Genomic DNA, 16,159 nt, shown 5'->3' on the forward strand with positions numbered 1-16,159 from the left:
TTCCCTTTGCAAAAAGCTGCAAAACTTTTAGCTGATCCTCAAAAAAACAGAGCTTTTAGAGGAGGAAAACCAGAAAAAAAATTCCTTGTTTCCTCCTCTAAAAACGAGATGCACCCTATGGTCTGGTGCGCCCTATGGAGCGAAAAATGCGGCAATCACCACTTGGGTTGGTACCATAACTGGCCCACAATGTCCTTCTGGAACGTTGTTCATTTGAAGCAGCTGAATGCATCTCATCAGATGGTAAGCAGGAAACCCTGATCCAAAAATTGCTCCACACATGTAGTAATCTAGTTTGTCAAGGAAGGGTTTTAGGATAGCCTTCAACCTGATGTACCAACAAGAGTTCAACTTTCTGCAGGGCTATACTGTCCAGGAAAAGCTACATTGCATGACTTTACTCCATGTGTAGATCAGTTGTCAGACTGTGAATTCCCAGAAAAGGGCTGTCTGGATGATACCTTTCTTGGAGTGTTTGCTTTCATAATAACACTACTTTTGCTCTTTCCAAATTAGCCTTAATCATTTCATAGGAATAACAGAAACAAGATGATATTTTGGAATTTCCTTCTGGGGGCTGTGCTGCACTACTCTCTCCAGGGAGCTCTGGCACAGCTTCCGACTCAACCGGAAAACTGCTCCGGCAAAAGTCAGATCTCCTTCAGTCACTCATACAAGATTGACGTGCCCAAGTCCTCTCAGATCAAAGTTGATCCAGACCCACGTCCCCTCCAAGATGACAGTCACACACTGCTGTCGACTGGTGAGATGCACGAGGGTGAGGAGCAAAATATTATATTCAGGCACAACATTCGGCTGCAGGCTCCCAAAGGTGACTGTGAACTCCTAGGCCAGCTCAAGGCTTTGTTGGAAAGGCTGGAAAAGATAGAGTTGGAAGTGCGACATCTGAGGGGGATCTGTGGTCCTCAGAGGTGCTGTGGCAAAGCCCAAGGTAAGAACCATGTGTGATGACCACAACTTGTGACTGGCTAAGTCAAATGCAGCCCACTAGTTACGTTTTGTGGCCTTTTGGGTGGTTGACAATCTCCCCCCCACTCCGTGTTTTTGCAGCCTCAGGTAAGCAGTAAAGTCAGAAGACTTATTGAACTCTGGGTGGCCTCACATATGTGTGTCGGATGGATTCAGCTTACTGGGTCACAGTTTTTGTACTGGAACAGTGGGCTTTAATTGTATGGTGTCTGCCATGCACTTCTAACTTCCCTCAAAGTGTACAAAATACAGTGGTTACATACGCTTCAGGTTACAGACTCTGCTAACCCAGAAATAATGCTTCAGGTTAAGAACTTTGCTTCAGGATGAGAACAGAAATCATGCTCTGGTGGCACAGTGGCAGTGGGAGGTCCCATTAGCTAAAGTGGTGCTTCAGGTTAAGAACAGTTTCAGGTTAAGAACAGACCTCTGGAATGAATTAAGTACGTAACCAGAGGTACCAGGATTTCTCTTTCAGGGTACTATACCCCATATAGGCCCCGATATAAAGGGAGAAATCCTCAAAAGTAAAGGGACCCCTGACCATTAGGTCCAGTCGCGGACGACTCTGGGGTTGCGGCGCTCATCTCTTTTTATTGGCCGAAGGAGCCGGCGTATAGCTTCCGGGTCATGTGGCCAGCATGACTAAGCCGCTTCTGGCGAACCAGAGCAGCGCACAGAAATGCAGTTTACCTTCCTGCCGGAGCGGTACCTATTTATCTACTTGCACTTTGAGGTGCTTTCGAACTGCTAGGTGGGCAGGAGCTGGGACCGAGCAACGGGAGCTCACCCCATCGCAGGGATTCGAACCGCCAACCTTCTGATCAGCAAGCCCTAGGCTCTGTGGTTTAACCCACAGCGCCACCCAAGTACTGGATAGCAATTGGTAACTCCATGGTTGTGCTTTTACCAGGATGCTTTTCATGTTTGTTGTCTTTCTAGTTTTGGCTCTTTGTCTCCCTTATTGCTTCTTGTGGTTCTATCTCTCATGTTGGGCAGAGGTTTCATCCTGCAGCGGCCACGGAGTTTTCGTCCAAGAGATTTGTGCCTGCAACTGTGACGAAGGCTGGGAAGGCCAGGACTGCTCCCGCCCTACCTGCCCGGGAAACTGCAATGGTAACGGGCGCTGCGTTGGCGGCCGATGCATTTGCAATGCACGTTATGCTGGCGAGGATTGCGGCCTGCTCCTGTGTCCTGAGAATTGCAGTGGAAATGGAGTCTGTGTGAATGGCGTCTGCCACTGCTACAAGGAGTTCACTGGTGATGACTGCAGTGAGAAGAGGTGCCCCAACGACTGCAGTGGGAATGGATATTGTGACACTGGCGAGTGCTACTGCGAGGACGGCTTCATTGGGCTTGACTGCTCTAAAGGTAAGACACACACACATAGCTGTCAAGTTTCGGATTTGAAAATAAGGGATCAGCAGCCTCACCTATCCCAGGGACAGTCACATGGCAGTGGTGGGCGGAGCCAGAAGCAAAAGTGGGCGGCACTGGTGTGAACGCACGCAGTAGGCTTACTGTATTTTGGAAACGCTGCCCGTGGGCTACGACGCCTCGGCTGCTCAGCGAGCTCCGGTCTGAATCAAATGTTGTAGGAGAGGAGTTTTAAGTGGGGAGGGAAGGAAAAAACACTGAAGGGACAAGGAGCATGTGTGGGGTGTGTGGAGAAGGAGGTGGCTAACGATGTAGGAGAGGGGTTTAAGGGGAGGGGGGAAAGGAAGGCAAAAGTTCTCTCTCTCCCCTCCCCAGCCAGCGCTCTCTCTCTCTCTCTCTCTCTCTCTCTCTCTCTCTCTCTCTCTCTCTCAGCACCGAGAGGAGGAGGAGGAGGCAGTTGTCGGTTGCTGCCGCAGCCGGCGCTGGGCAATGGAAGGGGAAAGGATCGTGTTAACTTAGCTTATTGTAACGTTTCAAAGCACCAGCCGCCCGTTTTCAAAGGCAGCCAGGCTCCCCCCCCCCAGCTAACCCCATTGTCTAGATGAGGGGCTCGGCAGCAGCTGATAGGGGCTGATGCAGGGGGCCAAATACGCCCCCCTGTGAGCGCAGGAAATGGCTCCCGCTTGCTTTGAGGCTGCAAGTAGGCGAGGTCTTCCCAGTCCCCGGCCAGCAGGGGGAGGGGGAAGGAGCTGCTTCCTTTGAAAAACGGGAAATTAAAGGGATATAAAAAAATAAGGGATGGCAGCGGGAAACAGCTTCAAATAAGGGAGTTTCCTGGGGAAAATGGGATACTTGACAGCACTGCACATAAGAAGGGAGAGGTAGCCGATCACTTTTTATCATATATAATTTAGTGGGAGCCTTTAAGAATCGAGACACCCCATATCTGCAAAGCCCCATTGCGTTGTGATGATTGGAAGCGCATCATCACAATCCATTAGTGTAAGGTTCTCAGTTAGTTGCTCATAAGTAAGCAGCCAGGACTCAGCTGTTTCCTGTGCAAACTATGTACAGTGCAGAGCTAAAAAATTCATGTCTGTATCAAGCGGTGTCAGAATCCGGGAATGGCCCCTTCCAGTTCTGACCCCAACGAAAGAGTTTCGGTATACGAAAACCCCGCCTTCCATCCTTTCTTTTCACCCCATGACGTCTTTGGGGCGACGGAAATTGCGTTCCCCCTGTATCGCCCTCGGGACTGTGGGAGTGCTGGGTCTCTCTTGCATCCCCAGAGCCTCTACTCCCTTTCCCCTGTGAACTCTCCCCCTCCTCGCTGGACGTCTCGCCGCTCCTCTCACTACCAGAGGAGGAGCTGCTGGCAAGGTGGGACTGGGGCTCTCTGTAGCATCCGGAGAGCCCTTCCACCACCTTGCGCTGCAGCGGGGACAATTCCCTGACAATTAGGAACAGTCAGTGGGAACCTGAAGGTTTGACAACATATATAAAACATTACCCCCTGCAAACACCCCCCCCCCCCGGTAAGAGGAACCCCTCCCCCCAAACCAGGCATATGATTGGGTATGTTCAGTGGGTGTGGGATGCTGGTTTACTGTTGGATGGGAAATGGGAAGGAGAGCCTTGGATCCTGAACTGAAGCTCTGCACAGGGCAACGTTTTTGTCGTGGGTCCCACTCACCACTCCTCACAAAATGAAGCAAAACCCAGATTTGGCAATTCAGGATAAGCTATGGGAAATGTTCACAGCATCCATTGCACATTCATTTTGTGCACAGTGTGGAATTGGGTTTTGTTGCTGGATTAATTTGCTTTATGTTAATAAAAATTAACTTTAATGTACATATTATGAACAGCCTTGGTTAGGCACAACACTTTGTAGAGATCCTGTTATGTTCTAGGCTGACTGCTTACCAGTTATGCATCTTACCGTTCATTAATTCCATATTAACATGAGGAATATTTGTTGTAAGATTGGTGTGTGCGGAATAAAGAGAGAGATAAACCAGAAACACAGAAATCAAGACCCCTCATTAAGAGCAGTAAATTAATAAAGCAACAAGGATCTCTTTTCCTTAGCAGTATTTTTGGATTGGGGCTGGCTGAGTGATGCAGAGAGCTGATTAGCCAGAGAACAGGAGATTGACAGAAATGCCTCCAGGGGAAGTATCGTATGGGGGGCAGGAAAGAGCGTGTAGCTTTGGGAGTTGGGGGGATATATATATATTTGCTTGCTATTCTCTTTGACAGATCTGTGCCCCTATTGTTCTAGCTAGCGCAAGAGTCTCCACTGGTCTTAGAGACAGCCAGGAACCAAGGCTCTTGTTAATGTGGGGTCTGAGAGATGAGTTGTTTGTTTCCAACCATTAGACACGGATATGTCAGAGGACCTAGGCACATACCTGAAGTAGGTCCTTGGCGTTCTGAGAAGTAGGTGGAGACCAAATAATTGGATTATGACTTGGATCATTTTTTGTTTAATCATACTGGACACAGCTTAGAGCCCATTGGACGGTCTGCTATATTTGATATGTGAGGCCTAGGTTGTTGGTACAGGCACTAATTGCCAAACGGGTAGAAGTGGCCTAAGTAGCAAGCCTAAGGTTGCAGTCTGTCCTGAGCAGGGGTAGGCAACCTAAGGCCCAGGGGCCTTCTCCATCCGGCCCGTGGACGGTCCGGGAATCAGTGTGTTTTTACATGAGTAGAATGTGTCCTTTTATTTAAAATGCATCTCTTGGTTATTTGTGAGGCGTAGGAATTCATTCCCCCCCCCCCAAATAGTCCTGCCCACCAAATGGTCTGAGGGACGGTGGACTGGCCCACAGCTGAAAAAGGTTGCTGACCCCTGGTCCTGATCAAACCCAGCCCCCCTCCCCGGAAGAAGACACACAATTGGAAGTTTATTTCTTTATTGGCAAAGCACTCAATTATAATCAGCTCCCAAGGTGCAAGAATCACACGCACGGCTCCTGCTTTAAGTCCCTCCTAGTCCTTGGAGACAGGGGACAGGGGAGATTCTCTGGGACCATCTCTTTCACCTGTGAGCCCCCCTGCAGCTCCCCCCCCACCTCCTTTCCTCCCATCTTGGACTGCCCAGCTTCTCCCCTACCACCTCACAGGTGACACAGAACCCTGCAAATCAGTGGCCCCTTTCTCTGGATAATCTGCCCCTCCGCCCAACCTTTGGTGTCGTCCTACCTGTCCTTAACTCAGTACTGCACCAATTGGGTCAACCAAAAGCAACCTGCTCTGTGCTGGGCAACAAAGAGGGGAGGCTCAAACATCAGACACGAGAGCACCACTAGATATCATGGCCATGGGACCAGGGCCATCTTAAGCATACCCGGCGCCGTGGTGCAAAGATCCCTCTGGCACCCCCCCCTTTCCCAGAGCTGTCAGCCTTTTTTTTAGGGCAGGAGGAGGCGGGTAGCGGCTGGAGGGCGGCTCCTCTGGTGGGGAAGAGGCAGAGGCTGGATGCAGTGTCTCCCGGCTTAGCTGGCTGCTTCGTGCCGCAGTGGCCATGGCAGGCAGCACATCGAGCAAGCAGACCTGTGCCGAGTGTCGGCTCGGTTTTTCGCCTTTTAGCCTTCTGGCACCCTGAAAAAACCAAGCTGACGCTCGGTGGGAGCAGTGCACACACCCTCGCTCATTCAGCGTGCTTGTTTGGTGTTCCTGGGACTCTTGCCTGGCGCCATCCAGAACTTGGTGCCCTGGTGCCCTGCGCCACTAGCCTCTATGGGTAAGATGGGCCTGCATGGGACTCAATTGCAGAGATGTGAGGAAGGTTATTAAAAGTGCTGCATGGCTGGGCAGCAGCAGGGGGATGGAGGAGCTGAACTCAGGTGTTTTCATTCCAAACTGTTTTTGGTTATTTTTCACTCAAACGTGGTTCCTATCTGTCTCAGAGTGGCTATAATAAGCAGTTTGGGGGCAGAAGCAGTGCAGTGTAGTGTAGGATTCGGTGACACAAATCCAATGCTGTTATGCAGCAAGTTTGGCCCCAAACTATTTTTCTTCTTTCCTCCTCCATCCTGTTCATCTATGAAAACAGCTCTCTCTGCGTTGTCTCCACTTCTTGCTCCGCTACATTCAAAGCTTCTGCACGTTCCTTTAAAGGATGGGAACGATGCCTTGTCCAAACTTGTAAAACCTACCTGTAACATGAACTGAGGAATGGGCAGAATCTCCTCTTTGCATGAACATTATAATTGCAAACAGCGACTGAGGAATTTGTATGTTTAGGCAATGCTAACATTTAACTGGCAGTAATGAAAAGGGGAAATAAGAAACCCAATTTGTTTCAAGGGAAAATCTCACCCATAAATGCAAATTAAAATTATTTATCATTCTACTTGATGTCATGATCATTACCAAAGCAATTGCTTTTGTGCCAAATGTGTTAAATTATTGCCAATTTAGATAGCATTTGAAATTCCCCATACTACAGAATAACCATTAATTTATCACCAGGAATAAGGAAAACATATTACATTTTAGGCACTATTTTGTGTGTGCAAACTAGGAGCTTTAGCCAGACTGCAAAACTGTTAAAAGTAGCTTCTTGATCATCTATCTACCTGTTCTTGCAATGCCAGGTTTGGCTTGATGAGAGAATGGAAGAAAGCCATGAACAGTAATGTGTATACAATATACACATATTGTATGTGTGATTTGTTGGTAATTGCTTCAGTATCAACCACCAAGAGATGTTTTGAGACTAATTTTTTACTGGCATTATCTTCAGCTGTAGTCATAACAGCAGAACTTAAGTTGTGGTCACAGCTCTGTATTCGTACTGCAGAAGCTTCAAAGCAATGACGTTGACTACTGCTTTATTGTGACTTTAAATTACGGTGCCATTTACAAAATTATGGAGTAGGTGGCCAAGACATTTAACCAAGTGGACTGGCAGTACAAAAGCATGTAAAGTTAAGGTTGTGTTGTCAACGCTCCAGCCTATAGCATCATGAACTAAACCACACGGATGATCACACACACATTACTTACTGGCTGCTGGCTTAGCTTGCATTTTCTTCTTTGTGTGTGCATGCATTTTGAAAAATCTATATAACCTCCTTAATTTGCTTTCAGAAAATGAAAACACCGGGAGATCCGGTTACTGATCTCCCACATTTTATCTATTTTTGCATGAGGATGTTGAAAAACTGATAGTTCAGCTTAAGAGTTGCGAGATTTTGTTGTTGTTGTTGTTCAGTCGTTCAGTCATGCCCGACTCTTCGTGACCCCATGGACCAGAGCACGCCAGGCACGCCTATCCTTCACTGCCTCTCGTAGTTTGGCCAAACTCATGCCAGTAGCTTCGAGAACACTGTCCAACCATCTCATCCTCTGTCGTCCCCTTCTCCTTGTGCCCTCCATCTTTCCCAACATCAGGGTCTTTTCTAGGGAGTCTTCTCTTCTCATGAGGTGGCCAAAGTACTGGAGCCTCAACTTCAGGATCTGTCCTTCTAGTGAGCACTCAGGGCTGATTTCTTTGAGAATGGATAGGTTTGATCTTCTTGCAGTCCATGGGACTCTCAAGAGTCTCCTCCAGCACCATAATTCAAAAGCATCAATTCTTCGGCGATCAGCCTTCTTGATGGTCCAGCTCTCACTTCCGTACATTACTACTGGGAAAACCATAGCTTTAACTATACGGACCTTTGTCGGCAAGGTGATGTCTTTGCTTTTTAAGATGCAAAGATTTTACTAGATTTTACTAGACTGCAAACCCTCATTTCACCTTCTGACTCATAAAGCTAACTTGGCGCACTGTTCCTATTGATGAATGTAACACAGTGGCAGTCTGCAGCATTGGGGAATATACTCTTGTTGAACTATTTCATTCCTTTGAATGATGATGCCCTCTCCTCTTCCTCCAGTGCTTGCTCCCCAGAATGCACGAGTCCTCAAGACCACAGAAGATTCCCTGGCCATTGGCTGGGATAAGGTGATGGATGTGGACAGTTATCTCATCAGCTACTTTCCCGTTGGGTATGAATCCTCGGTGAAGCAAGTGCGAGTGCCCAAAGATCAAATCACCTATGAGATTCTGGGTCTTCTTCCTGGTACAAAGTATATTATCACTGTCCGCAATGTAAAGAAGGGGATTGCCAGTGACCCAGAACTCCTGCAAGCCACCACAGGTAAGAACACTAAAAAAAAACCAGTCCTAAATTATGTGGTGCTTGGTTCACACCAGCAGATTGCAAAGGGAAAACTTTGAAAAAGCGATTCAGTTCAGGCATGATTCCAACCTTGCTTGAAGATTGCTGTGATTTTGAAGTGGTGTTGAAATTTACACACTATGATTGGCGATTAGCTGGCAAACTACAGCTGAAAACTATGGTTTGAAGTCAGTTTACCAACCAGGATTTGTGCTCATTACTGTTTGGTACGATGTCTAAACTGGCAAACCATTGCACCTAGAGTTGGAGTGCCACTCCCAGCAAAAACCTAAAGCAGACCATAGCAACAAACTATGGCTTGCTTGTTATGCATGTTTAAACTTAAACCATAGTTTTGGTATAACGTCTGACCTGATACAATGACGGAAGTGTACAAAACCGTGCAGAACACAGTGAAAGTTGATAGCGAGAAGTTTTTCTTCCTCTTTCATAATACAAGAACCCAGGAGCATCCAACGTAGATGAATGTTGGAAGATTCATGACAGTCCAAAGAAAGTACTTATTCACACAGTGCGTAATGGTTAAATTATGGAATCTGCTACCACAAGTCATAGCAGCGAATACCATATATGGCTTTAAATAAAGTTTAGGGAAAATCGTGGTGGATAGGTGTTATGTACTGAGTTGAATAGGATCCAAAATGCAGCAGTCTGATTGGTCCTAGAACAATAGGATTGAGATTGCAGCAGTCTGACTGGTCCCAGAACAATAGGATTGAGATTGCAGCAGTCTGATTGGTCCCAGAACAATAGGATTGAGATTGCAGCAGTCTGATTGGTCTGCAGCAGCCACCCAATCCAGCTCCAGGTGGAAGTGAATCCGCACTCCGATTGGCATACAGGAGTATCCCGGAATTAGCCAATCACGTGGGGCCCATTGTGTAAATAGTGTATATAAAGCAAACGTTTTGGGGGAACTGCATTCCTCACTACTATGAGCTGAATAAAGAGCATGAAATTCACACTTGACTCCGAGTATATTTCAATAAGGGTAGCAGACGGCGGCTACAGTTTCACCTCACTGTTGGAGGCCGTGCATCTCTCTGAATGCCAGTTGTGGGGAAGCCCAAGAGCTCTGCAGCACTCAAGCCCTGTCTGCGGGCTTCCCAGAGGCATCCAGCTGGCTCCAGCAGGGCTCTTGTGTTCTCAGGAGTTAATGGGGAAACTGCTGGCCCAAATTCCTCCCTTTCCCCATCTGCCTTTCATCTAAGCAAGTGGCATTACAGCCAAAGTTCCGTTATAATTATTCCTTAGAAAGCAAAGCAATTGATTGTAACAATGTGCTGTTTCAGCTTTGCTTTCGATTATTCTCTCTTTTTCTAGAGGTCTCTGCCATTGGTGCTATATGGGTGACAGAAGAGACAGATAATTCCCTGGAAGTTGAGTGGGAGAATCCTTCAACAGAGGTGGATTATTACAAGCTGAGGTTCAGCTCTTTGCTCCGGCCAGGGGAGCAGAAGGAGGTGCTGGTCCCTAAAAGCAGTGATGCCAAGAGCAGATATGTCATCACAGGTAAGTGGTATTAATATGGTAAGTTTCTTACGATCAGGAATGAGGCCGGTGGAGAAGATCTGTTGATTTTTCTCACTGTTAACTGGAAAGAGAACTGACATTTGGTTGTTTATCCTCATGGGACAAAGACAAAATTCGCGACTGGATTCTTGCTAGGGATGCTGCCCTCGATCAAGAACTATCTAATGCGGCCAGACTCTCCACGTGGTTCCCTCGCTTGAAGGCAGTTAGATCTCTGGCCCACTATTTGAGTGATCTGATAAATCCTGCGCTAAGAAGGGCCTTTACACTGGCTCGATTTCATGCCATCCCCACAGCATTCTTACAGGGTGTATTTTCTAATACTCCTCTGGTTCTTCGACTCTGCCCATGCAACAAAGGAAAGATAGAGGACTTTATTCACTTTTTCCTCTACTGCCCACTATATGTCTCAATAAGACCCAGGCTTTCCCCTCTAATCCCGCCGACTATCACCAGGGACGATGACCGCATGAAATACTTACTGGCGGATGCCAACCCCTTGATTTCATGTGGAGTGGCCATCTATACATTACAGGCCCTGAAACTCAGGACCACCTTTTTGGCTAACTTGCCTTAGCCTTAGTCCTATGTATCTTCCTGACATGGACTCTGTCGTCATGCCCTGCTATTGCTCTCTATTTTATTTGTATTATCCAGCATGATTTTACCTCCAATGTTTTAACTGTATCTGTAGCATTCTTTGTATATTCGCATCAGGCCACTGCCTGGTCTTTTACTATGTGCTATGGCCATATGGCTAATGCAATACAGTGCTGTCTCGCAAGACGAAATTAATTCGTTCTGCGAGTGCTGTCGTATAGCGAATTTTTCGTCTTGCGAAGCACCAATGGGGGAATAGCGGTTTGACGGGGGGGGGGAATCGCGGAAATTTTTCGTCTTGCGAGGCAAGCCCATAGGAAAATTCGTCTTGCGAGACAGCCTTTCACTAGCGAATGCCTTTCGTCTAGCGAGTTTTTCGTCTAGCGAGGCATTTGCCTAGCGAGGTACCACTGTAAATAAATTGATTTGATTTGGTTGTTTATTTAGGCCCCATCTGCACTGTACTTTGAAAGCACTACCATACCACCAACCAGTCACGGCTTCCCTGCAAGAATCACGGGAACTGTAATTTTGTTAAGAGAGACCCCTATTCCCCTCAGAGAACTACATTTCCCAGAGTTCCTTGGGAAGAGGGATTCAGTGTTAAACCACTCTGAGAAATGCAGCTCTATAAGGGGACTCCAACTCTCACCAGATCCAGCCAGCCTGGCCAGAGGTCAGGGGTGATGGAAGCTGTAGCTCAGCAACACATGAAGGGTCCCAGGTTACCTGCCCCTGGCATAAAATAAAATAAAAATATGCTTATATAGGTCTAGGCATCTGTATCAAACATGGTCTCTAAGCAGTTTTTACAGAGTTCTGATTCATGTGCTTTCTTGCTCTGAGGCCAAACATTAACTTTTTTTTGTTTCATTTATGAGCTACAAAAGTGAAAGAAAATTCCACCTAAACATTAGGAAGAACTTCCTGACAGTAAGAGCTGTTCGGCAGTGGAATTTGCTGCCAAGGAGTGTGGTGGAGTCTCCTTCTTTGGAGGTCTTTAAGCAGAGGCTTGACAGCCATCTGTCAGGAATGCTTTGATGGTGTTTCCTGCTTGGCAGGGGGTTGGACTGGATGGCCCTTGTGGTCTCTTCCAACTCTATGATTCTAAGTGTTAATGCAACATTTTAAAAATAAAAACCCAGGCCAGTGTCATCTGTATCCAGCGTTAGTCATGATCAGAGTAGACCCACTGAAATTAATGAGCATGACTTATTTAGGTCCACTAATTTCAATGGATCTGTCTGAATAGACAGTACTTAGATGGATAAAGCCAACTGAAAACAGGGCAACACAGAGCCAACAAGCTCCAGGCCTGCAGCAAATAAATGCCTTTTGAGACAAATGCGTCCTGTCCCCCCCCCTCAGCTAGTGACACAAGTGTTGCAAAAAAAAACCATTAGGGAATTTCAGAGGGGAAGCCCTGCAACTGAGTCTCAGGACTGATCTTCCCACATTAAAAGAGGGGATGCAGACCAAGGCCTCCTTCTTCTGGGATGGGTTTCACTGTTTCGCTTAGAACTGTGAACAGGAGAGATGCAGTTTTACCCTCCTCCTCGCTAGACAAATCCTACATGCAACAAAGGAAGGGCTTTGGAACGCATCTAGTATGGAATACGGAAAGAAATCAAAGATGCAGCTGTGTCTCAGAAGAATTTACCTCTTTCTCTCTGGTTCTCTTTATAGGCCTGAAGCCAGGAACCCAGTATGTGATCACCGTCATATCTATGAAGGATGAGATGGAAGGGAAGCCATCCTCTGTGAACGGCTGGACAGGTATAAATCTAGGGCTTTGGCAACATCATTCCACAAGCACAGCTGCTACTGGTTGTCACAGCTGCCGTAGCAATCGATCATACAGTGTGATCCTTTGAGCCTTCCCAAGTGTCCCGGTTACTGTCTCCAGATGTCTCTCTTCACAGTTAACTAAAATCTGTGTACAATCAGGACCTGAATGGGCAGGGAGAGTGGGATCTCACCCCACCGCTTCAAGCCCCTCCATGTTGTTTGTCTATTCTGCACAAAGCTTCTTTGCATAGTCTCTTCTATTGCCAAGGACAGTGTCTGTGTGCACCATGCAGCTTGTACACACAGAGGTTCTGTGTTGAAGACAATAGACCAATGTATGGTGGCTGAGGGTGGCGCCTCTTGCTGCAATCCCAGTTCTCTCTGTGTTAACTGTAGACAGAGTTTAGTCATTTACCCAGAGCTTGGGTTGCAGAAGGATTTGCAACATCTCAGTATGGGCTCATCCACACTTCCCCTTGTCCCACTGCTTTCCCCTAGGGAAAACCACTCTTAAGCTCTCAATTGGAATGAACAGCAATTCTCCAGACTGGTGTTTGCTCCAATTTAGCAATAAAGATCAGGTTTACCCTGGGAAACGAGTAGGGTGGGGTGTGGGGAACTGCTCAGGCCTGTGCCTGGAAAGCATGGGACAAGGAGAAAACAACTCGGACCTCTGCTTTCAAGGCACGGTACAAATGGAAGTGTGGAGAAGCCCTATATATCAAGATCTCAAAACGTTGAGATATTCCTTGCACATATAGCTGTTTCAGACCCTCCAAGTGTCTCTATTTTCCAGGGATATCCCTGATTTAGAGAAGCCGTCCTGGTTTCTGTTTTGATTCTGGAATGTCCCCCTTTTCCTTAGGATGTCCCTATTTTCATTGGAGAAATGTTGGAAGGTATGGAATTATCTGACCCTTGAGCCATCTGAAGGCAATCCTGTATAGGGAGTCACCCCCCCCCCCCAATGTTTTAGTATGCTATTATATATGTTGGAAGCCATCCTGCGTGGCTGGGGCAACCCAGTAAGATCTGTGGGTTATAAATAAGAGAATTATCATTATGGAATGGGACGTCCCTATTTTCATCGGATAAATATTGGAGGGTATGCTGTTTAGAGTATCGCACTGCAGATAGGCCTAGTTCTCATTGTGAAAGTAAAAATCTATGGGCTGCACCATGTCAGGCTGATGGTTCCTCTGTACAAATAATAATAATAATAATAATAATAATAATAATAATTAATATAAATAAATAAATAATTCCACATAGAAAACTAAGGAATTGTGGAAACAGCTGTGAAGTTGATATCTGTACACTTCAGTTTCTGTCATTTTCCATTATTGCTCTTCTTCTTCTTCTTCATCATCGTCATCATCATGTGATGTCTAGCAGTATTGTAAGTAAAGGTAAAGGGGCCCCCTGACCATCAGGTCCAGTCGTGACCGACTCTGGGGTTGCGGTGCTCATCTCACTGTATAGGCCAAGGGAGCCGGCGTTTGTCCGCAGACAGCTTCCGGGTCATGTGGCCAGCATGACTAAGCCGCATCTGGCGAACCAGAGCAGCGCACGGAAACACCGTTTACCTTCCCACCGGAGCGGTCCCTATTTATCTACTTGCACTTTGATGTGCTTTCGAACTGCTAAGTGGGCAGGAGCTGGGACTGAGCAGCGGGAGCTCACCCCGTGGCAGGGATTCGAACCTCCGACCTTGTGATCAGCAAGCCCTAGACTCTGTGGTTTAACCCACAGCGCCACCTGGGTCCCTGTATTGTACAGTGCAGTAAACATTTTGTTTATTTTGTTTATTGAATTTATATACCGCCCTATACCCAAAGGTATATGTGAAGCACATGCACTTTTGGGATCAAACATGGGCCTTGCAACTGTGTAATTTGTGAAGAGGCCATGAATTAACAGCTCTCCCTCTGCTAATGGAAATGTAAGGATTCATCAATGGAATTACCAGACCACTGTTTTTTCTCAAAGGAGGGCAGACCCGGCAGCACCAGACGTTGCCTGCACCAGATGCCTATAGTTGGCAGCCTTGGGTTAGACTTTGGATCAGTGTTTTTGTTTACTCCTGCTGTCTTCAGAATTTTCTTGCCAGTGGGAGGAAGTCAGGCTAGAGCACTGAAATTCCGCTTCCTCTCGGGCAGTAAATCATTGCTGTGGAATGTCCTGATTTTGCAGATGATGTGTCCATTTTAACAGTTTTGGATTCGAACATGTTGTGCTTTGGGCTGGATATGAGAAGCACCATTTCTTCCTTTGTTGCTGCAGCAAAGTAGCTCCAAGGAACTGGGAAGGGAATCTGAAAGGCAAAATATATTAAGCCAACTCTTTGGTCTGTATTGCCAAAAATACAAACTGTCCAGTGGTTTGGTTGTAAAAGCAGGAGCTGTTTGGATTCATGTGGGCTGCTCTTCAAGCTCCAGAAAGAGCGCACATTTTCTGTTACAAATTGTTCTGCTACACAGAAGCTAAGCACCCTATATAGCAATGACTGATGGTAGTTCTACACTTGCAAAGCTTGTCTTAAACCAGGTGTCAGGATAAAGCCGCCACACACAACTGAAGTCCTAGAAGTTGCTTTGCAAGAACTGCACAGCTGCAACTAGAATTGTCCATGTGCACAACGCAACCACGTGGACAGGCACAGATTCTGCCGGGAGGATTTTGGGTGCCCATTTTTGGGAAAGATTACATCCCATCATTCCATGCCCATGTGATTAGATCATTTTCTCCCAGCTACATGGGAGCCACTCACAGAAAAGAGATTCCCTTGCTGTTTGGGTAACAAGGCCCTGTGTTAACCCATTCTTTGGCGCTTAATTGGAGCAAACATCTATTTGGAGTTTTAAAGGATTGAACGTAGAGTAGGTTTTTGTGGGGAAAGCTCATAGCTTTAAATCTCAAACCATGCCTGGAAAGAGTGGAGAAAAGGTAAGTGTGGATAAACCCAGAGTGATGGCTTAAATAACACTGAAGTTGCCCCCCCCCACCAATGTGTTTCACTGCTCTTTTCCCACCTAGCTGTTCACATCAGCACGGCTTCATTAGTGTCAGATTCATTTCTGTTAGGGTTTAAACCAGGGTGCGTTGAGGGGACTGAGGTGTCTTTAACCTATGCAAAGGTGTTCACACCTTGGCTAGAGATGAATCAGGAATGGCTTAAGGACTCTAGTTGGTTTGAGGTTGGTTTGAGAAGTGACAACTCAAACAGCAGTATTTTAGAACGAAGTAAAAGATACGCGCACATTTTGATAAAGTCATGTGAGCACGGATTAGAAACCCAGCTCAGGAAACGCAGCGAGAGCACAGTAAACAGCTGTCTGATTGCAGCCAGGGTCGTTTTGCTGCCTCCTGGAATAGAATCTGAGCATTATAAAATGGCTCAAGTAATCTTATCAGTCAAACTCAGGATCACCGCAGTCCTTCAAACGGATGGGAATGTGGGAAGTCCTACTCTAGCACCACTGTGCAACTCCTTGGTTTAACATCTTTATTTTTAAAAGTACGAAAAAAGTGTGAAGTATTTCAGTCTTAAAGGCTGCTTGGGTGGTTGACCATGGTGTAAGGTCTGTGTGAGTCATATTAGCCCTGTTTGGGCATTCTGCCTGCATGTTAAAAGCAAGATGAGATCAGGAATGAGTGCATTAACCTCCAAA

General features: G+C 46.6%; 1 protein-coding gene across 1 annotated transcript in view; it reads left to right on the forward strand.

The window, feature by feature from the left end:
- Positions 1-522: 522 nt before the first annotated feature.
- The window catches only part of TNN (tenascin N), a 49,460-nt gene continuing 33,823 nt past the window's right edge, over positions 523-16,159 (forward strand). The window contains exons 1-5 of the mRNA XM_033151257.1: positions 523-952; positions 1,990-2,361; positions 8,262-8,525; positions 9,891-10,079; positions 12,387-12,476. Of these exons, the coding sequence (XP_033007148.1) occupies positions 550-952; positions 1,990-2,361; positions 8,262-8,525; positions 9,891-10,079; positions 12,387-12,476 (1,318 nt within the window). The 5' untranslated portion in view covers positions 523-549. The remainder of the gene's footprint in view (positions 953-1,989; positions 2,362-8,261; positions 8,526-9,890; positions 10,080-12,386; positions 12,477-16,159) is intronic.

This window comes from Lacerta agilis, chromosome 6, assembly GCF_009819535.1.
Source record: "Lacerta agilis isolate rLacAgi1 chromosome 6, rLacAgi1.pri, whole genome shotgun sequence".
In the NCBI taxonomy this organism is placed as follows: Eukaryota; Metazoa; Chordata; class Lepidosauria; order Squamata; family Lacertidae; genus Lacerta; species Lacerta agilis.